At 36.3% G+C, this 23366-nt stretch overlaps 1 protein-coding gene across 1 annotated transcript in view; it reads right to left on the reverse strand.

Annotated features, from left to right (window-relative positions):
• Window positions 1–4891: 4891 nt before the first annotated feature.
• The window catches only part of LOC129806404 (protein bark beetle), a 36917-nt gene continuing 18442 nt past the window's right edge, over window positions 4892–23366 (reverse strand). The window contains exons 4-14 of the mRNA XM_055854962.1: window positions 19848–21947; window positions 14636–18762; window positions 12569–12780; window positions 12152–12507; window positions 9948–10073; window positions 9687–9710; window positions 9509–9606; window positions 9197–9440; window positions 8947–9076; window positions 8297–8815; window positions 4892–5963 (exon numbers count right to left, since the gene is read on the reverse strand). Of these exons, the coding sequence (XP_055710937.1) occupies window positions 5325–5963; window positions 8297–8815; window positions 8947–9076; window positions 9197–9440; window positions 9509–9606; window positions 9687–9710; window positions 9948–10073; window positions 12152–12507; window positions 12569–12780; window positions 14636–18762; window positions 19848–21947 (8575 nt within the window). The 3' untranslated portion in view covers window positions 4892–5324. The remainder of the gene's footprint in view (window positions 5964–8296; window positions 8816–8946; window positions 9077–9196; window positions 9441–9508; window positions 9607–9686; window positions 9711–9947; window positions 10074–12151; window positions 12508–12568; window positions 12781–14635; window positions 18763–19847; window positions 21948–23366) is intronic.

Consider the following 23366-nt stretch of genomic DNA (forward strand, 5'->3'; position numbering starts at 1 on the left):
AATATATATTTTCCGCATTTGCCGCAACAAACAAAAACGCTTTTATGTAAATTTTTCAACTTAAATTGTGATAAAACAATTATATTTTATTTTGTGGTATCCATAGAAATTTTTTTGTAGTATTTTTAAAAGGCATTATTGAACTCATTAACTCTTTCCGGACCGCAGCATATACTGTAAGCCAATTTCACTTTTTTTTTAAATCAAAAATATCTTTGCTCAGAAATCAATTGAGGTACTACAATAAAATATTTTACATTTAGACATCCTTATAGTTTGTAATCATTTTATAAGAATAGGATTTTTATCAGTTCTGAATAATTAAAAAAAACATTGTTTTCCACAAAGTATTCATATGCTGCTTTGTGCACTCAGAGTCCCAAAAGAGGCGAAAGAGTTAAGTGGGGGAGTCACAACTTTTAAATGGATTTTTTTAAATGCATCTGCAACTTTATTTACCATAAAAAAGTTAAAAAAGTAGAAAAATCCTGTTTCAAGATCAATTACAATAGTTGTGACCGACTGTGAGCATAATACATCAATGGCTGTTCCAGGAAAGATGCCAATATTTAATTGCGAAAATTGAGGAAAATATGCTTTTTGCAAAAGAAAAAACATATTTTTCATAAATAATGAATAATTTTATAACCCCCGACTGAATATTTGCTCAGAAAAAAAAATTTTTTTTTCTCGGGAAAATAATGACGCAATTCACTAAAAAATGCAACATTTTTGGTCGGGAGTATGTTTAATACTCTTATTTGACCATTCTCTATAGGCAGCATACCGTAGCATAATTCCTATAATAATATAAGTAATAAAAATCATGATTATAATATCCCCCAAGTTGATAAATAATTTCAGGGGAAATTCCAAGTCCATTTTGACATTTTGAGAGAAAAAGAAAAAAAATGAAAGAGAAAATTTGTTGCTAAATGCTTCCTGGCGCCATCTACCGGCAGTATTTAGTTCTGCCATCATCCACTGCGAGCGCTAAACAGTGCCATTTTTATGTATTTGCTTAGCACTTTTTGTTCGAGAGCTGCTGATTGGCCAGCAGACCGATTCAGCAAAAAAATGCTGAAAATCCTATTTTATTCTGCTAACTGTGCTCGCTGGGTATCTCTGGTTCTAATTGTTAGAATTTGAAAAATTTTGGTGTTTTGGAAAGCTCTCATGGAGTACTAGGGTCGAATGAACACCTCTTCGACAGAGAACTCCTATTGACTCTTTTGTCAAAATATTGAAATTTATTTAGTGCATCTGATAAAATGTAGATAGATTGATAGACTGTATAGGGAGCATGGTACGATCTTTGGGCTGCAGACACCTAGGCTCTATTTGACCTTACTCCAATTCTTTTAAAACCTGGCTGAACTGCAGAACATCCTGAGCTACCGCTCTTTTGATATAATCTAGTGCCGGCACTTATTTCTTAAAGATTTTAATTCTCTGGCTTGAGAATTTGGAACAATAACATAAAATGTGTTCTACTGTTTCCAGACTCTCTCCACAACCCCTGCAAGCTGAGGTAACGTCTACACCCAACTTTGCAAGATGTGAATTTAGCCAGTGTCCTGTGTAAATTCCTATAATTACCCTCAAGTTCTCCCTGTCAAGATTTAACAAGAGTTGAGATCTATTTAAATTTAATCCATCTATTACGGATTTCGCGAAACTACAGCCTTTTACATTATTCCAAAGCGCTGTATGGTCTATTCCTGTAATATATTGGAAGTAATCTTTCCGTAATTCTTTTTCAATTCCGAAGACTGGTTCAGGGTCTATAAAGTCCTGATGTGCACCAATCTTCGCGAGTTTATCTGCTATTTCATTACCTATAATAACGTTATGACCAGGACACCACAGAAGAATAATATTATTATTCTCTGTTAATCTGCAAAGATTAGTCCTGATCTCCTTAACAATTTTAGATCTTATAATACCCTGATATGGCGCAGAAAGTGCCCTTTTACTATCAGAGATAAAATAAATATCTTTCCCTCTGGGTTTTTCGTTCACTAACATATTCGTTGCAATCAGAATAGCTCCGATTTCTGCCAAGAAGACTGTTGTGAACCTTCCCATAAAGAAATAAAATTCTTCACCTTAATAAAATTAAAGTAATAATAGCGTTTTTCATTAATCTATGTTTTTCGATAAGGATAATTCAAGTGTCAATAGGTCCTGGTACGACTTCTTAAAGTGTCAATAGGTGTTCCTTTCACCCTACAACGTTTCTAAGACCTAAACTTGATCCGATTTCATCGATTGTTCGACTAATCGAAAAATTTAAACTGTCTGAACTGAGTTAATTTTTGGTAGATTACTCATGGCAACAATAGCATAAGAAGGTCAAGGAGATGAACTCCCTCCCAATACGTCAGGGAGTGCAATTCTTTTAAAACAGGAAAATACAAAAATCTTTGGCAAAGCTTTTGATGCTGAATATTTACAGGGATATTTGGGAATTCCTCGCGGGTGTTCCTTCTTGGACATTGATCTGAGGCCACAGGCATTGAGTTGGTTTCAGATCAATGTCTAAGAAGGAGCACCCGCGACAAATTCCCAAATTTCAGAGGCAAATCACAGATTTGACCACTGAGGAAGGCGCTTTGAAGCGTCGAAAGCTTTGGCAAGGAATTATGTGTTTTGTTGCCCTGAAAGGGATGCACTGCCTAACGCATCCGGAGCGAGTTCATCTCCTTGACCTTCTTAAACTGAATTAAATTGAATATATAGTTTATGTTCGTGAAACTGCTCTACTCTCCCTGTATATACAATGACTCTTCAAGGGATCAAATATTAACAGAAAAAAGGAATTTTGAAATTTCAAGTTTGTTTTCGTTTTTCCGATTTCCCGTTATCGCAATATTTGCCAAACAAAGTGAAATATCAGCTTTCGGTCTTCGGTAACACCCCTAAATCGATATTATGGCGCAACGTTTTATTTTTCATTGTTCTTTACCCATTTCTACTCATTGAAACTATGTTTTCTGGTTTATTTTGAAAATGGCCTGGGAATTCGTCTATTCCCAGTTTTCCGGTTCCGTCTGTTATGTATTCTGTGTCTCGTATCGGAGAGTTGCGTTCCTCACAGCGCTCTCTAAAGGAAATTCGTCTCTACAATAAACTTTTTAGAGAGGAGAAACTGAGTTTTATTCCAAGCTTCTTCAGTTCATTTTTTTATGTTTAAGGGGGTCCGTGGGCCAATTGGTAAAAGCGTTCGGCTCTTGGGCGGTATGACCCCCGGCTCGATTGTCACAGTTGTGAGTTCGAGTCCCGCGCGGTGCAAATGATTGAAGCGTCTGAATGGACATTTTTCACGAAACATTGTAATCTGAATAATAAATTTTTAAAGTGAACAATGTACATAATGGCCATAAAAACTCGGTACATCAAAATAAATAAATAATAATCATTTTCTTTTCCTCTTATTATATGCCTAAAATGTTTGAAAGCCTTTTATACCGTTGGAAAAGCAGTAGGGCAAGGCTTTCAGGCTTCGTATATACCCTGGTTTCGAACACTTCGTATTTCTCCCATCTTCCTTTACTGAATCTAACTTATTTTTAGTAGCAAACTTATGTGAACTTAATCATATGTTAACTGAGAGTACTTTCTCATGAGTTCGACCATTCCCTGAAGCTAGAACTCTGGATATTTCTTTTTTTTTTAAATAATGCTATTGGTTAAAACAAATTGAGAAGGAACATTTTCACCATTTGGCTCTGTAGACTAGTTTCCCACGCTAAGACGGCGGTGGACATGAATATTCCTTTGTGATAAACCTTTGTATATCCCTCTTTAAAGCCCTACCAATCGGAATGTAGCTTTTTTATTAAGATTGGGTTATCTAGTCTTTGACAAAAGTTGTAGGCGATTGATTTTCTTACGAGAACCCATATTAAAACATATTAACGTGTCACAAGTTACCCCATACCTACCAATGTTTACCCCATTAGCATATTTGTGAATTTCCATAAAATCAACTTTAAGAAAATAGCTCAAATAGCTTGAAAAGAATAATTGTTATCTAAATAAAGAAATTGTCTTGTAGAATGTTGTATGCGTTGTATGATGTGATGTTTCCTAAAATACAGTCCTACATAGTAATCTCCTAGATCTTGTACACAAAGAGTACACAGAAAAAAATATTTTGTAAAATTATTCGTAAATGTTTGTGAAATCCTATAGGAGACACGAAATGCTCCTGAATCGTATAACCCACAAACAAGTTCGTAAAATTTTGTGCTTTTTCACAAACATTGTTCGTAAAATGATCACTTGACGAACATTTTTTGTACTTTCACAAACATTTGTTCGTAAATGTTCGTAAATTTTTGCCAAACAAAAATTTATGAACAAATACGAACAAATGACAAAATTTTACGAACATTTTTTGTGTGTTTACGAACATTTACGAAAAAATGTTTGTAAAGGTACAAAAAATGTTCGTCAAATGATCATTTTACGAACAATGTTTGTGAAAAAAGTACAAAATTTTACGAACTTGTTTGTGGGTTATACGATTCACGAGCATTTTGTAAGTCCTCCATAGGATTTCATAAATATTACGAACAATTTCATAAAATATTTTTTTCTGTGTAATATCCATTTTTCAGTGTTTTACCCCACGTTACCCTAATACGGGCTCCAGACCTAAGGCTTAGCTATTTGGCTTAACTCCTCTAATTCCTTATCAGGCACGATTTTTTTAGGAAATTGTTGTTTAGAATTGGATATTAAGGGCAAATGATCCAATATATTTTGAAAAGTCAATAAAATCGCTTGTTATTTAGATTTTTGAGACCTTCGGGAACTGGGCTAAACCTCTAGTCTGAAGCTGGCATAATGCATCAGCAAACCACTGGCAACAATTGAGACATTATTTCTCTGTTATTCAACATTTTTATTTGACAATCTTATATAAAAAATTCTTTGTGTGTCTTTCACTATAAAGACCTTCCATTTATTTATCGATAACTACCTTCCGTTTTATTTCATCACAAATTATCGCGCTCTCAACACTTAATTTGTTCAATATGTACAAAAAGTCGAGATATTTTTCTAGTTTATATATATTCTTTAAAAAATATCTAACGCTACGAAATACTCTTTTAAGAAAAAAACAATTAATGTCTTTAGGTTGGAATTTTTCGTCAGATTATCTTAATTAAAATACACTTTGAAATAATGTCTAACTAATTTCTTTACAAAAAAAGAATACGCTGTCTTTCTAAGAAACTAGAATAAAACGTCTAAGGCGCTTTTTTAAGGCTTTTTTTTGCCATGGGGGGCGGATTTTAAGGGATGCCTAAAAGTTACATTGCAGTCTCAAGTGGTTGGCTGTAGCTCCGATTGTCGGGCTTGAGAGTCGGACTCGTAGATTCCTCATCGAAATTTGTTTCAAGGAGGGCTTCTGACTTCGATCGAGAGTACGTCTTGGAGGGTACTCTCTCGTCTCCGGACGGTTCGTAAACTGTCCGGGGGCGATTTGTGGGAAGTGCCTGAGGAGGAACCTGTGAGTCTCTGGCAGTCCTCATGGCTGTGTAGTATGACTCAGGGCGCTTGATCTCTGGCGGAGGTACTGTGAAGTCCGGCCGTCTGATCTGAGGCCGATGGTAGCCATCACTAGCAGCTGGTGCAAAAGTCTTCTGACTTTGTGTGGGTGGAGAGGGAGGTGAGGGCAGAAAACTCGAATGGCTAGGACTCTGCCGTGGTAGAGGCTCGTAGTCTGGCAGACGAGTTTTCAGTTCACTGAGGAAGCTCAGATTTTCATCTCTATGTCGCAAAGGAAGTGTACTGGAATTGCCGTAGTAGTCAGATCCTGCTTCATCCGGATCAACTTGTTGGATGATTGGGGTGTCTTCGTTGATTGTTGTGCTTATTGAATTTTGTCGTGTGCCAGAAAAGGTTGAATTATCTCTAAAACCTTCATTTCTGTACGCCAATTCAAATCCCTGAAATAGAACAAGTCGCTTTAACCCTTCACGTAGCGCTTCTCTTTTTTGTGGCATTTTAAAGTGTTTTAAATTCTCAGTTAGTGTTTTAGTATTTTATGGCAAAAAACAAATGGCCAGTAAAAAGTCAAAAGTGGTCAGCAGAAAATCAAATTTGATCAGCAAATAATTCGAAATAATCAGCAAAGATTTTCAATTTTGTCGGTAAAAAGTTAAATTTGGTCAGTAAAAACTTCGAATTGATCAGTAGATATATTCGAGTTGATCAGTAAAAAATTAAAAATTAATCAGCAAAAAATTAAAAATGATCAGTATAAAGAAAATATGGTCAGTAAAAAATTAAAAATGAGCAGTAAAAATATTCGAGTTGATCAGCAAAAAATTAAAAATGAGCAGCAAAAAAATTAAAAAAAAGCAGTAAAAAATTAAAAACGAGCAGTAAAAATATTCGTATTGATCAGTGAAATATTAAAAAATGGTCAGCAAAAACTAAAAAGTGGTCAGTAAAAAATAAAAAGTGATCAGCAAAAAATTAAAAGTGATCAGTGAAAAATAAAAATTGGTCAGTAAAAAATCAAATGTGGTCAGTAAAAAATAAAAAGTGGTCAGTAAAAAATTAAAAGTGGTCAGTAAAAAATAAAAAGTGGTCAGTAAAAAATTAAGTGGTCTGTAAAAAATACAAATTGGTCAGTAAAAGATTAAAAATGAGCAGTAAAAAATAAAATTTGATCAGTAGAAAATAAAGAGTGATCAGCAAAAATTAAAAGTGATCAGTGAAAAATAAAATATGGTCAGTAAAAAATTACAATTGAGCAGTAAAAAATAAAATTTGAACAGTAGAAAATCAAAAGTGGTCAGTAGAAAATAAAAATTGGTCAGTTTTTATCTAAAAATTGGTCTAAATATTTTTATTTAAAATTGGTCAGTTTGCTGACCACTTTTTGTTTTTTACTGACCATTTTTTATTTTTTACTGCACATTTTTAATTCTTTGTTGATCACTTTTCAACTTTTTACTGATCATCTCGAATATTTCTACTGCTCGTTTTAATTTTTTGCTGACCACTTTTCATTTTTTAATGATCATTTTTAATTTTTTGCTGTTTTTTTAAAATATTTTTACTGATCATTTTTAATTTTTTACTGACCAAATTCAATATTTTTCTGCTCATTTTAAATTTTTTACTGACCACTTTATTTTTTACTGACCGTTTGTGTTTTTTACTCATCATGTTTTATTTTTCACTGATTACTTTTTACTTTTTACTGATCATGTTTAATTTTTTGCTGACCACTTTTCATTTTTTTACTGACCGCTTTTAATAAAGTACTGCTCTTTTTTAATTTTTTACTGATCTTTTTAAACTTTTTGCTGCCCTTTTTTATTTTTTATTGACCATTTTTTATTTTTTACTGATCATTTCGAATTTTTTGGTGACCAAATTTGACTTTTTACTGCTCGTTTATTCAATGTCTTTAAAATATAGTTAATCGAAAATTACAATGAAAAAGAGTTAATTTAACATCGATTCGAGTGAGTTTTATTCGTTTATTTTTCCGGGTATAGAAATGCCCTAAAATAGGTTTAAGTTTAGAGCCCCCGTATTTATTATGAAGCATTGACGATCCCTATTTTGATTTATTTAACCCTTTAACGACGAGACAGTTTTCGCGGACCGAAAATCAGCAATAAAAATGAAACCGATAATACAAAATCAGTTAAAGGTCTTACATCTAGCCTTGGAAAATCCAACAGAGTCTGATTCGGTGTATTTTTTTTACATCTATGAGCGATAGGAACAAAAATAGCCCAAAAATTGAAGTAATTTTTCTGACAATACCAATGAATTTTAATTTTCACTTTAACGAAAAATATTATATTTGAGTATTGTAGTTTCTTTTTCCAAAACTGTTTTGTATAAAAAAAAATTTGAAGTATAAAAAAATAATTAAAATTAATTTTCATTATGACAATTTAAAAATTCGTAATTTTTAAGCTTAAAAATTTACTACATAGCAAATAGCTAGAGACTTGCAAAAAATATCCTAGATGCCTTCAACCTTCTCCTTTGCAATTACGTATACAAACATAAGAAAAAAAAAACTTTAGGTAGTCAGGAAAAATTATTTTCTTTATGGGACACCGGTGTCCCAATCGTCCTTAAAGGGTTAACTTCTTGGCGATTTATGAAATTTCATCTTTTAAGAAATGATTCTTGCATTCAGAAAATTCTCATAAATAGGAATATCATAGGACTAGTATTAGAGGTTGTAAGTGAAGGGTTAACCACAGAAGTTTAACGACTTTTACTGTTTTGAAATTGTAAATCCCACCTGTGGCTCATACTGAGGCAGTCCATAAACTTTGGGTGTCTTGGGTATTTCGTTGCGTTGAGCTTTTTGGTTTGCGTATTCACCATACTTGTTGGCCAGGAAGTCGTTGCCGTAGCTATTGGGCCCCTTTCTTGCCGAATATTCACTGGAAGCACCATTCTGTTGGTCGTACATATCGTAGCTGGTCTCTGAGCTCAGGGCACTTTTCTCAATGGAGTCAATGGAACCATTTGAGGGCATTTTCTTGTAATCCGTGCCTGTGGTTGTGCTCAGAATATCATTAGAGCGTGACATGTGCATGTTACGACGCCTCATAGAGCCCTGGGGATCGATACTATTGAGACTTCGCAGACTCTGCCGGATACTATTGCGACGCTGCAGGCGCTGCACGTGACGCACGCGAGACTTTGAGTACCAACAGATCAGCACGAGCACCAACAAAAGGAACAAAAGACACAGGCCAGCTATCATGCTGATTGTCACGATATCAGCTCGCCAAGACAGAGGGTCGATCATTACCTAAAAGCAAAAAAAAAGACCCTTATCAGTGTATTATCTTTTGGATTAGATTTTCAATCATTATTTTGTTATTGCACTTAAGAAATTCTTAGTAAGAATATAAAATTAGATAAAAGGTAGTGCTCTCTTACTTTGGGATCAATTTCGCAGACAAAAGTCCTGCGACTGTCGCAAGAGTCCAATTCGATATTTCGGAAGAAGAAAGTGGTGCACTGATCGATGAAATTTAAATCCTGCACCCAAACTCTTTCAATGCCCCTGCTGCAGAATAAAATAAATTAATAAGAAAATGAAAAATTGTAGTAACAATTAACAATTTTTTGTCGAGCATTTATTCACTAATTTGCAATTGAAGTAAGCTGAAAGTAGATTTTTTTTTACCTAAAGTGCATCATTTGTCTGGACAGGAAGTGCCAGAGAGGCGATGTATCTCCACGGATGAAGGGCATTGAAGCATTGTCGGATCTGCAGAAGTCTCTGGCCTCATAGAAAGTCATGGGAGCACCAACAAAGATGTAACAAGTGTCAACAATAAGGGTCCATCCTGGAGGACACTTTCCATCGAGGATCGTCTCGTTGTTCATGTAGAATGGCAGAAATTGCACTTCAAGGAGGATTGGATCGTCTGCACAGAAGGTAAATATCAATTTAGTATTTCAACATCCTACCTAACACTTAACCTTTCCTACTAACCTGCCCGATCCCTAATCCTCCCACTGACTGCGAGTGTTGTGTTGTAATTCCAATAATTGTGCCTAGCATCGATTTTTGTCTTCCACACATCCAGAGTACTTTATTAGGACAGAAAATTATTATTAAAATTACATTCTTGACTTAGTACAATTAATCAAGAGGATATTAACAAAATTACCTGTTCCAAAATTGAAAGTCGAATCTACGATGGTAAAATTTTGAGATTATTGTCACGCATGCAAATAGTCCAATATAATAAAGTAGGTAAATTTTGGGACATCATTGATGCATTTGATAAATACGAGAAAGAAAAAAAAAGAGAAAAATACCATGCTAATCAGTTAAATCAAATAATTACTTCACACCATGCATCGCAAAATATTATGATTTTCTAATAAGAATTTTATCGAATACGTTCAAGTTCTTATGATTGGCTTACATTGATCGATTGACTGTGATCATTTCGTAATCATTGTCGGGATTGTAGAAAATGTTGTCCACATAATTTTGTCCAGCTGTTCCAGCCACAATTGTTGCTCTCCCACGCCAATCAGTGGCCACATTGCTGAATGCAATAAAAACAGAATGGGATGAGTTATCGGACGAAGCAAAAAAGTCAGTATTACGATAAAAATGATCAGTAACGAAATAAATTTGATCGGTAAAAAATCAGTTAATAAAAAAACACCAGTGTGAATTCAAAAATTTAATTTTTTTTCTGTGAAAGAAATCGATTTTTGTTAAGGCTTCTACACATTAGGAGCAATTTTCGTTAAAAAATGCTCTGTTCTTTAAAGGAAATTGCCTGCAGTGCTGTAGGTGGAAACGTCAAAATTCTGTCAAAAATAACATTTTTCACGAAAATTTCTCCCAATGTGTAGATGCCTTTAGAAACAAAAAGAATTTTTGTCAGCAAAAAATCGATTTTTGTCCGATGAAACTCAATTTTGATCAGTAAAATAAAGCAATTTTATATCGATTTTTTTACCGACCCAATTTGATTTATTTACTGAAAACAATTTTGGCAGCACAAAATTGATATTGTTCAGATGACAATCAAATTTTAATCAGCAAAAAATCAATTTTGATTAAAAAAATCAATTTTGATACCGATTTTTACCGACCCAATTTGATTTATTTACTGGAAACTATTTTTTGCAACATAAAATTGATATGGTTTGGTCAGCAAAAAATCAATTGTGATTAAAAAAAACAATTTTGAAACCGATTTTTACTGACCTAATTTGATTTATTTACCGGAAAAAAATTTGGGCTGCAGTAAATCGATTTTTGTCAGAAGGAAATCGACTTTGATAAGTAATAAAATAATTTTGGTCAGCAAAAATACGAATTAAGGGTAATAAAAATCAATTTGGCCAGTAAAATACTTAAAAGTAAAATATATTTATATTTATCAAAAGCAATTGTGATTTTGGTCAACACAAAAACGATTTTTATTAGAAGAATACCAATTTTGAACAATTAAAAAGCAATTTTGGTGAATAAATTAATCGAATTTTATTTAGTAAAAAAAATAATAATTTTAGCGTCGATAAAACAATAATAATTTTAGCCTGCGACACACCTCGAAATCAAAATTCGCATTTCTTTCTTTCCAAAAATATTTAATAGACTCTATCCCATTCTTTCGGGCTCAAAATTGGACAGAAATAAATTTAATTTAATGTGGATGTTCAAAAAGACAAAAAAGAATGCGAAAGAGTGGAATAGGCAGGCATATGCCAAACTTTTAAAAAAGAAAGGGATGCGAATTTCGACTTCATTAAATTTTCCCGATCAAAAAGGCGTCCAGTAGCTATTACTGCCCAAATTTAATTATATACCGAAAAAAGCATAAAAACGATTCTTCTTTCAGAGAATATTCAACTTTAATGTGTACAAATTAATTTTAGTCAATGAAATAAGCGGATTTTGGTCAGTAATGGCTCCGGCACACCTTTTAAATCAGGAAAATTTCATGAAGTCGAAATTCGAATCACTTTCTTTCTCACACTCTCAGATTAGGAAAATTTCATATAGTCGAATGAAACATTCTTTCCTTTTTCAAGCATTTTGCATACGACTATCCCACTCTTTCGCACTCTTCTTCTTCTTTTAAACATCACACCAAATTCAATTCAGCTCAATCGAATTTAGAGAGCGAAAGAATGAGACAGACATACGTAAAACGTGTAAGAAAGAAAGGGATTCAAATTTCGGCTTCGTGAAATTTTCCTGATCTAAAAGGTGTGCCGAAGGCATTACTGACCATAATTGATTTTTTTACTGATAAAATTTGATTTATTTGCTGACGAAATAGTCAGTGTTTTACTGAAAAAAATTAATTATTTTTAGTAACCTAATTTTTTTACTGCCAAAATTCGATATTTTTACTGACTAAATTTATTTTTTTATTTTAATCCAGAAGAAGTTTTAAAAAATACGAAAAAAATTAAATGTCCTTGACTCCTTTCCAATAATAGTTTTTCAAAGTCAGAGGTTTAAAAGTCTCCTGTCAGAATTATTCTCAACTTATCGAGACAAATTTCGGTTTATTGGAAAGGTCTTGCTGTTTCGGATAAAACTGTACCGCTATACCGATAATTTTTTTTAAGTATTTAAAAATAATAGTGAAAAACTTACTGATAGAATCCATTGTGAGCCGTGGTTTGGTAAATTGGCAGACGAACTTTGTCAAAGCCTGAAATTTCCACAATTCTTCCACCGCGATTTCTATGAACGTAGTTATTGGAGAAGTTGGAGACAACTTGCTTCAGAGCAATCACATCTTCATAAGCAGCTAAATTTTGAGTGAAGTAATTTTTAAAGACGGTAATTTCCTGATATGGAGATGATTGTCGACCCTCCACGCACAGTGATGGACGATTCCGGTTCCCTGTGAAGAGATTGTGATGCACCCATCCACGAAGGGATGTAGCTGATCCTCGTGAGTCGGATCTTATTGAGAGACCTCCTTGATTCCATTGTACCAGGTTATTCTGAAAAGAAATACGACAAAATCAGTAGGGTCATGACTGAAAATCGATTATGCTGACTTACCCGGAAGAACAAGGATTGCATATTTTGCACATCGAGTCTTATTGTTGATTCACATGTCGAGAAATTTCCATACAATTGTATACAATTTCTCATGAAACGATTGTGTTCAAGGGTAAGTGTTGGAGATACTTCTCCAGCTGTGGAGTAAGAAACAGCTCCTCGGATCGCTCCAGAAATCTCTGAATTGGAAATATTGTGCTGGGAATCTCGATCTGAAAAAAATTGTTGAGAATGAGGATGATCACTGAGAAAAAAAGAGGGTGCGATTAACTTTTTTTCCTCGTAACTTTAACACTTTTTAGGTATAAAAATATATCAACATTTTAATGTTAATTTTACACTTTTTTAAGGGTAAAATTAACATGAAAAAGGGTAATTTTAACCCCTAATACACCTAAAAAGGGTAAAATTTACACTGATTTCGGATCAATAATGCAGGGTAAAATTAACATTTCCGGAGTGTTATTTTAACTTTTTCGGATTTCTCTCACCAGTGCACAGTGTGTCGAATCGCCTAAAAGGCGGCCAAAATTATAAGGGATAGAGTTTGCGTCTTCGGGTCTTCAGAAGCCCCCCATAAGTGGACCCAAGGATTTAAAATATGATGTGCGTTTCCCCCACCCCCCTCTCCTTCCCCTCCAAAAACATGTTTCATTTTCATTTTAGGATATGTTTTGGAGAATACCCAGGCGGACATTTCGTTCATACATACCCATGACCTTGAGGCTTGACTTCTTTATGCTTTCCAAGGTCAAAGTATAAAAACGTGATTTTATGGGAAAACTCGAAACACGTGATGCAATTATTCTCATTTTTAAATGTTTTAACACATGTCCAGGCCGACTTTTTGTCCATACATACCTATGATGACCTTGAAAGCTTGAGGATAAACTTTAAATAACCCTGAATTTGTGATTAGATATAAAGATTGTGTCTTCGGACCTTCGGTGGACACCCCATTCGTCGACTCTGGCAATCGAAATATAATACTCATTTCGCCCACTCTCCTCCCCTACCCTTCCAAAAACATGTTTTTATAGCATAACTCAAAACACGTAATGCGATCAATTTCATTTTCAAACATGTTTTAAAGAAAATCTAAATCGACTTTTTTCTCCTTACATACGTTCGACCTTGATGGCATACGTTTTTGAGTTTTTCAAAGTCAAATTATAGAAATATATTACATATTTGTAATACCTTGAAAATGGATTCTATGTCTTCTTCAACAATTGATGTTTCAAAGCTTGTCTATCAAGGGAAGTACTTGAGTTTTCGAAGGAAATCCTTTATGAAACTTTACATATTATCTACTTTTGGTGCGTCATATACGAACAGCACAATCGTAAAACGGTTAAAAATTCGCTTAAAATCACGCACAGCTTAATCATTAAAAAGGGCTTAAAATGCGCTTTAAATCACGCGCAGCTCAATCGTAAAATAGTTCAGAATGCGCTTAAGATCACACACAGCTCAATCATAAAACGGTTAAGAATGCACTTAAAATCATGCACAGCTCAATCATAAAACCGCTAAGAATGCGCTTAAAATCATGCACAGCTTAATCGTAAAACGGTTAAAAATTTGCTTAAAATAACGCACTACTTAATTATGAAACGATTAAGTATGCGCTTAAAATCACGCACAGCTTAATCATAAAATGGTTTTAAGCGTAATTTTGACTGTTTTACGATTGAGCTGTGCGTGATTTTAAGCGCATACTTAACCGTTTTACGTTTGGGCCATGTGTGATTTTAAGCGCATTCTTAGCCGTTTTACAATTGAGCTGTGCGTTATTTTAAGCGCATTCATAAGAGAGTTTTATTTGGGGACTTAATGCAAGCTTGCATAGGCTGAGGTGCATGCACTGATTTTGGACATTGCTCATTGCAAGTCTAGCAATTTGCACTAAGTTAACTCTTTATTATATAAGAGGGGTATTCATACTACACAGTCAATTTCCAATATTAGAAGTTGGCAGACATCGTAGACGTAATGGGTTTATAAGAATAAAATTTGGAAATGTTTGAACAGTGATACGACCATTAGTAGGGTAAATGTACTTACTGAAGCCAATGGCTGAGATTGGAAGAGTAACAATTTCTGCGAAGAATCCATGATCAGCAGGAGCTCCACTGGCAACAAGACGAACACTTAGCGAAGGCATTGTTGTTCGGAAGAGATACTTGTCATTTCCAGAATCTGCCTCTATCACTCCAATCTTTCGAGCTGTTACATTGTAAATATCCCCATCGAACAGATGAATACCATCTCTCCTGCCATATTCCCGGGAATGATTGAAGAGATTAGATTGAAGCAGTCGGAATCCCAATGGTTTAACTCGATAAGCACTATTGAAGATCTTTACACAATTAACAGGATTGTTGTCGTACTTGTAGTACACGATTACTCTTTCTTCAATTGTGATTTCTTTCTCAGTATCGCAGATGTCAATCAACGAGAAGAGAGAATAAGGAAGATCAAGTGATCTTAGTGGTGTAAAGCTCGATTCATCACTTTCTCTGCCTTCTCCCGTCAAAGAGATCGCATTGATCCCTTGTCCCAGCGTTCCAAAGACTCGCAGGAACTGCACATGAACACTTGCAGTTGGTGAGATCAAGTTCAAAGCATGATGTGCTGAATTTTTCACTGTTACTGATGAAATTCTGGGATTCTTGAAGATAGATTGAATTGCTGGAGATTTTTCTCCATGAAGAATTCCTGCACTCTCAATTCGAACTTGTTCCAAGGTACTCTCACTTGGCCTGCCATTGATCCTTGAATCATGCAGTCTATGCTCAAAGAGATCACTCTCAAAATCGGGATTTGCAAATCTAATTCCACCCCAGTAGTCTTTCTTATCGGGATCACCTTGGCAACTGACAAAAACAAATTCAGAATCCCACTGACACTCATGCCTACGTCCGTAGAGTTGCCCATTGAGTCGTTCAGGACATTCTTCCATTCGATTTTCATCACCTTCGCACTCAAGTGGCTCAACCCATGACCAAATTCTGGTCAGGGAATTTGTGTGGAATTCAATGCGTCTGTCATGGGCAAAGAAGACATTCAGAGGATCAAAACCGAGTTCTCTGCAAACCACCTGAGCATTTCTCTCTGTAAAACGTCGATCGCAGATTGGTACCCATTGGAGTGTGGTATGATTGAAGTATTCGAGGAAACCTTGATGCGTCGGATCAATCTCATTGTCCTCGTAGGAACAATTGCGATTCGTACAGAGACGAATTGAATCATGAACTACGAGGTTTTCAAGTGATCTCTCCACACGATTTAGTTCTGCTGTTTGCCTAGCTATCGGTCTCATTATAATCTCACCATTGCTGCTACCCATTGCTTGTAGAGTTCCTAAAACCAGAATCCCCACATTGGGAGCAAATTCCATCTCAACGCCAGTTCCTATTGAAAGGGTAACTCCGGGCATCACTGTGATATCACTCTTGATCACGTAAGGCACTTCACGACGGAATAGCGAAAGATCTTCGAAGATTCTTCCACCCAAATTGTCAAGATCAACTGATTTGCGTTCGTCGAATGATACTGACATACTAGCATCAACATTATCTTCCAAGAGGAAAGGTCTGAAGATCACCTCTGCATGGTTATTCCAGTCATCAAAATCGAAAATTCGAGTATAAATGTGATCCACTTCAATTGATCCCCACCAATTTTCTGTGGCATCTAGGAAATTGCTGAGTCTGGCAGAAATAACTCCAGCTACGAGATCATAATCCATACGATTTCCTGTTATCAAATTCCTTCGAATCATGACTTTTTGGATTCCGCCAAAACCGATAACGGTTGTCGGATCCGATCGACGTTGTTGTCGTCCTTTCAGAGCCATTGAGAGACCTCTCGTTAGTCCAGGTGCTTCAAAACGATTATTCCGGATGTCGTTATAGACAAAAACTGCATGGACTGTTCCAAGGATCTCACTTTGACTGTCCGCTTTGAATTCCACCATGAACTTCCCGTTGTTGTCTATAATTCTGTTGTTGTCGATCTTTAGTTTCTTCTCCATCCCCCGGAAACCTATCAATCCAGGAAGGCAAGTATTTTCCGCAAAGGTATTGCCTGTTATGTTAACTTCTGCATAATGACCAGCAATGCTAATGCCAAAGTTGCGATTCTTAGTCCAGGTTCCGTTACCCAGGTACACAGAATGTGTAAAATTTTCATTGTACTGCCATACAAACGGTAGACTCAATTCCATTCCTCCCAGTGAATTTCTCTCAACTGTTGTATCCTGAAGAACGTAGTGGAAGAGATTGTTTGAAGATCTTAAATCCTTTGAGAACTGCCTAATACCTCTTCCATTGTCAATGATCATGGAACTATTGATATGAATGGTTATTTCGGAAATATTACTTTCATGAACATCCCAGAAAGGAGCATGAATGAAAACTGCTTCTTCTCGATTATGACTAATTTCCGATTTGACTATCTTCATGGATTCGTTAGCTTTGCGAAGATAGTGTTCCCCTTTTTCTCCCAGATATCTATTGTAATACGTTGCAGAGAGTCCTCGAAGATTTCTCTGGATTTTCGTTCGGGAAACATAAAGTGTTGGAACAGGACCCCTTACAATTCTGTTGCGGATGTTTTGAACAGGAGCCGGAATTGTAGACAGTGTTATAACAACTCCTCCAAGACCTAGCTCACCACTTCGGTAATGAAGAATAATTCCGTAGGAACTACTAGTAACTGGGAATACTGAAAGATCCCTGGACACTTGCCAAATGTCCGATCTGTGATTAGGTGTTTGAGCATCATGGAACCAAATGTCTTCCGTAGAATGATTTTGAACTGGATTTAGTAATTGAATTCCAATGACATATCCAGGATGACAACGAATATTGAAGGTCCTTTCTACGGGGTCCCCTATATGTTTGGCCGTTACGATATGATAGATCTGCCAAGTTTCAAGATCTATAGATTCATTGTGATCAGGAAGCATAAAAGGCCGATAGTTGGACTCTTCAGCGTTGTAATCTGGTTCAACATTTCTATCTGTCGGGATATGAAACCATCCGGCAATTTCTCTCTGTTCAACGGCCGAAAGGACGGGATCATGAGTAATTCCTGATGCAGAATTGTCTCGAATAATGGATGATTGCACTCTCAGTCCTAATTGCTTCAAACTGATTCCATTTCCACGATTGTTGGCAAATTCACTGTTTTTGACGTTATTGATGCCATCTCCGCCAAAGATATCCGAATATACGACACCCAAGCCATCATGAAGATTGTTAACTATACGCACATTCTCAAGATTGTGTCGTGCAAAGTCCATTTGAAGGGCTGGCTTGAAGGTATTGGTGGAGTAATCGAAGACTCCAGCTTTTTCAATGGTTACGTATTGTAGATCTACCCTTTCAGCCAACACGCCAAATCTCACTCCTGCCCAAGCTCCTTCATAGCACCGAATTCCGACATCGTATTCGTGTGTGCAGGAATTCTCAAATTCCCCTCGATCTGCTCTCTCAGACCTGCATTGTGTTATATCGATATCATGCTCTGTACATCGGACATGGGACAGAACGATATCTTCAGTCGTTCCAGCTCCAGGGACTTCCGATCTTTGAAGCCGCCAGTCATAGGGATTTAGCGCTAATCCCAATTGATGACAAACTAAAGCTGAATTTATGATATTCCATCCGTAATCACAGACTGTTCCCCACCTACCATCCACGTAAACTTGCAGCCGACCTTCGTGCTCATCAACACCTCCCAACAACCGAACAGGAACTGTAGGTGTCGTTTCAACATTGGGCTCAGTTTCTGAATCCATCATTTCGGCCTCCATCGTAAAAGCTTCATTTGTCTCATTATCTGCGGTTGCAATAGGTTCGCGTTTCAGTGTAAAGGTGATGTCATCTGGGTTGCGACCTCTTGCTTCGAGTTTTCCAGCAACCATAAGTCCAACATTGGGAACAAAGTTCAAGGTAACACCTGAATGAATAACTAATTTTCCACCTGGACGAACATTGATATCCTTTTCTACAGTGTAAGTTCCACTGGTAAGAGTGATCTGCCCATCAATCTCGCCGCCTACTTTATCGAAAGTTTCAGAATGGAATGACGGCACAAAAGTTGGATTGGAAGAGATCTTATTGGTTCCAGGATTTGATGGATGTAGCAAGTACGGGAAGTAATTAATTTTAGCCAGGTCATACCTGAAAAGACGGAAAGATCATTAGTAGAACTGGCCAATATATGTATTTGCATGTTTTTATTAAGCGTTCTCAGGCCGTATTTGACCCTTTATCTTCACGAATTGGGCTCTTGTGGTTCTAAATAAACCCTATGCATATTTTGACATATTTCATGTTTATTTGCATATTTGCATTTTTGCATATTTACGAATTTTAACATATTTACCAATATCTTTTTCACGTCATCTCGTTTGTCGAAGCTACAATTTTTGTTATTCTTTTGCATTGTATAATCTCTATAGTACGTAAAATCTAAAAGTTCATGGAAATTTGAGGAACAAAAAAGGTTTCCGAAATTGCAAGCCGACCGGAATTTGGCACACTTACCCTACCATTTTTTAAAAACATTATCTGTAAAATAATTTGAGATGTTTTTCTTTAACATTTGACGTTGAAAAAAGTGATAGAAGGAATGAATTGAAGTTATTATATAAGGACGAAATGATGTTCAATTACGTTTTCTGTATATTAGATTCTAAAAGAACAAGAAATCCTAAGATCGGTTTTCCGGAAAGCGCTTAAAAACACGCACATGTCAATCATACAGTAGACTCTCTCTCAATCCGGAATATGGGGCAAAATGTCATCCGGTTTAGCGATAGAATTGAGCGTCAAAGCCTTTGTAAATTCCACGAAAAGCGATCAATTATAAACGAAGAACTACAGCGAATTTGAGCGAATTAGCTTCATAATTAAACGTGAAAATTGTCAACAAAATTTGTCGCCCGATTAAGAAAGAGCCGATTGAGTGAGAGTCTACTGTAAAACGATTCAGTTTGAGCTTGAAAATATGCACAGCTCAATCATAAAACGGTTAAGAATGTGCTTGAAAACCCGCACAGCACACACGTAAAACGGTTAAGATTGCGCATAAAAACATGCACAGCCTAAGCATAAAACGCTCAAAATTACGTTTGATCATTGAGCTGTGCATGATTTTAAGCGTATTAACCCTTTTATAATTGAGCTGTGCGTGATTTTAAGCGCAATCTCAATTGTTTTAGGATTAGTAATACTAATACTTTTAGAAAATCAATAGAACCTACCTATCGTATCTGTGGAAGAGTTTCGCAAAAATCCTAGCTTCGTCCGTATGTCCTAAGTAGTTGAAGGTGACATTGAGAACTTCACTTTGATCAGATAGTTGTGACCCAACTTCGTACTTTGAATCTGGATTGAAGAAGATATTTCTAAAGATGTCAACATTACTTGAAGAGATCACAACCGGAGCGGCTACTCGTGACCGTGGATTAAGTCGTCCAACTCCAGCTTCTCCTTCAACTCCTTCATCTTCCACAGGACCAAAAGCCTCTTGGATTTTATTTTCTCTGATAAAATTTCTCGTAAATAGGATTGATTGTATTCGTCTGGTTGTGTAGGGAGAGAGCCCAAGTGAAGCTACGTAAATGCCTCGATTTTTGTAAAATTGATTGTGTTGGACGATGATCCGTGCTGGAAGTTGTCGAAACTCCTCTAGAGGTCGATTCCTAATCAACAAGGCCCCAAAAGTACCCTTCCGGAATTCATTAAACTCAATTCTAGCATTGAGATTTAGTGCTGGACTTATAAGTAAGCCTATTCGATTGTCATGTTCGAAAATATTCTGACCAATTTGTAGATTGAGCTTTTTGCCATTTTGATCTGGGAACCAGCATGTTTGAATTTCCACGGAGTTGGAGAGGCTGTCATTGAACCAATTTCCCGTGATATTTACCCAAGATTCACCAGAATAATTCCCATGGTAGATACCACTCTCGATATTCCGGAAGATCTCTGAATACTGAACTGCGGTGGTTTGATTGAAGGGATAAAATTCTTCTCTGTCTTTGGCTGTTTGATTGAGCCACACAGCTAAGCCATATTCACGATTTCCCGTGAGATATGTTCGGGAAATATTTCTGTTCCCTCCGAAGTACGTGATGTTGATGCCACTACCCTGATTGAAGCCAATTCTGCTCTCAGTCACATTAACATCACCCGCTCCATTGACCACATTGAGCCCTGCAGCATGTCCATTGTTGTTGATCATCGTCGTGTGGATGTGTACTTGAGACCTGAGATTTCCCACAGCAACACCAGATCCACCATTGTCCTCGATACGACTCTTTGTGACATTGAGATCGTATGTTTTGCTCTGGCCTGCCGTCAATCGAAGGTATCCCACCATTTCAGCTCTTGGTTGTGCCCGGAATCTCACGTAGATCTTCTCCCGCGTACTCGTGAGACTCTGAGGTCGAGTGTAATTGCGCACAGACCACATTCCCAGAAGTCTATCATTAGGAGAAGCTCCATCAAAAACTTCTATCTGGGCTGTTTCATTTGTGGTCAAGACAAATTGCTGAAAGGAGACAGTTAACACGAATCCTGGTCGCGTGAAGAAGTACTTCCCGCATTCTTTGGGCACAGCTGAAAATTGAGATTGGTCTACAGAGAGCCATATTGGGTAGATTTGTCCAGCTGTTGTTGGCAGAGAACACAATTCGTAGATCCTCAATTGACTGGGACGTTCATTGAACCTCCAATCGTGTCCTTCATATTTTACTCCATCAGCTCCACTGCTACTCACTGTACACCCTTCGAGATGAGCCAGGCCGTAGCTTGAGTTAACAAAAATCCCAATACCTCGGCTTCGGCGTACAACAACATCCCGAAATGTAAATGCAGCATCTGATCGTGTTACATTGATTCCAGTAAAAGCTGAATGATCCACAGTAACATGGTGTAATACAGGAGGATTGCCCAGAACCTCAATGGCAGATGTTGTTGAACCTCTAGGGCCATATCCTGCTCTCTTGATGTCCACATATTTGAGCTCAGAATGTGACAGGGATTCGAAGACCGCGTTATTGGCTGTTTGCGGTTCAGATAGGGCAAATTCAAAACGTATCCCTCGCCAATAGTGCGATTCCGCAGCGTGGAGTGGAAGACATTGGATACCAATGTCACTGTGATAGTCACAGACACCTGAACCCAACTGACGCCGATCCCAGGAGCATTTGAAGAGGGAGTCTTCACTTCCTTGGCACTCAGGTTCTTCTAGAAGCAGTCTTGGCTGATAGTTCTGGATTCTGTCCATCCAATTCCAGAAACGACCGCCTTTGAAGCCCATCTGACGACAGACGACTTCGTAGTTTGGAATTGTCCAACTGCAATTGGAAAATAATATAATATTAGTGAATATTTTTTATATTTCTCTTTGATATATTTAGCAAAATGAAGCTATAAAATCTAACTAGTAAAAAATCTAACGCTTATTCTTGAACTACCAGGGGATCAAATCAAATTTAGATTATCATGATATTCCTTGAAATTATCATATACGGATACTTTCGAATAGATCAAAAATAAGCCTCTTTTATAAGGATCAATTTTGATTTGGTGTATCTTCATTTTAGGAGCTGTACAATGTTCAGGTCTAGATTTCTTTTGAAACTTCTTCCTTAAACATTGTACTAGACTAATTTTATCAATGAGGATCAAGAAATCGTTGGAAGTGAAAAATCACTCAGAGAAAATGCATCACTTTTTCCAGAGCTTTCGGCTCAGTCTCAAAGCCTTCATCATGATATATAAACATACTATCAGCCTACATCATGAAGGTTTGAAGACTGAGCCGAAAGCTCTGGAAAAAGTTGATGCATTTTGCCTGAATGTTTTTTCACTTCCAACGATTTCCGGACCCCAATTGATAAAATTAATTTCACGTCGGTTTTTCTTTAGAATAAGTATTAGACTAATTTAAAAGGGAACACAAGTTCTTGCGTACGTACAGCGATGATAACTTAAAGAGTTTAGGGTCGAGTGAACACCTCTTCGACAGGGAACTCATATTGACACTTTTGTCAAAAGGTTGAAATTTATTTAATGTATCTAATGAAATGTAAGTATTATGGCGTTTTCTCATTAATCTACGTTTTTCGATAAAGATAAGTGTTCAAATTTCGTATTCCAAATGGTACAGAGTAGGATGTCAATAGGCCCTGACACGAGTTCTTAAAGTGTCAATAGGTGTTCCTTTTATCCTAATTGTCTCGATTTACACATAAATTTTCACTTTTCAATAATTTCCAATTTTTTCTTGTTTGTAAACAGTCTAGAAACAGTCCATAGATTCCAGCTGGTGTAACTCTTAGTTTAAACTAATGAATAAAGCGAACTGAACTGAACTGAACGTCTCACGTACAGGTGCTTCCTCTGCCGTACAGAAATAACGGTACTGTGCCTAAATGAGGGCTACCCAAAATGTTGCTCCCTTAGCTCTTTTTGCATATCTGTTACACTATCTTAAAACTTAAGGCAAAATTTTAAATAAAACGTTAGTTTTTATTATGAATGTTAAGGGCAAAATGATCTCTAAAATTTTGAAAAATTATAAAATTGCATGTACGTTCGTTATCTAGGTCTCTTGGAAGAGTTTTTATTAATTACTTAAGGATTTCTCTCCAGAAGTATACGCTTTAGTGTTGAAGCACTCAAAATGATCTTATTAATCGAATGTGACAAAGCAAGCTTCCTAGAGAGTTATTTACTTGATTCTGGGTGCACTCCCGTAAGAACCCAAATAG

This window comes from Phlebotomus papatasi, chromosome 3 (assembly GCF_024763615.1).
Source record: "Phlebotomus papatasi isolate M1 chromosome 3, Ppap_2.1, whole genome shotgun sequence".
Lineage (NCBI taxonomy): Eukaryota > Metazoa > Arthropoda > Insecta > Diptera > Psychodidae > Phlebotomus > Phlebotomus papatasi.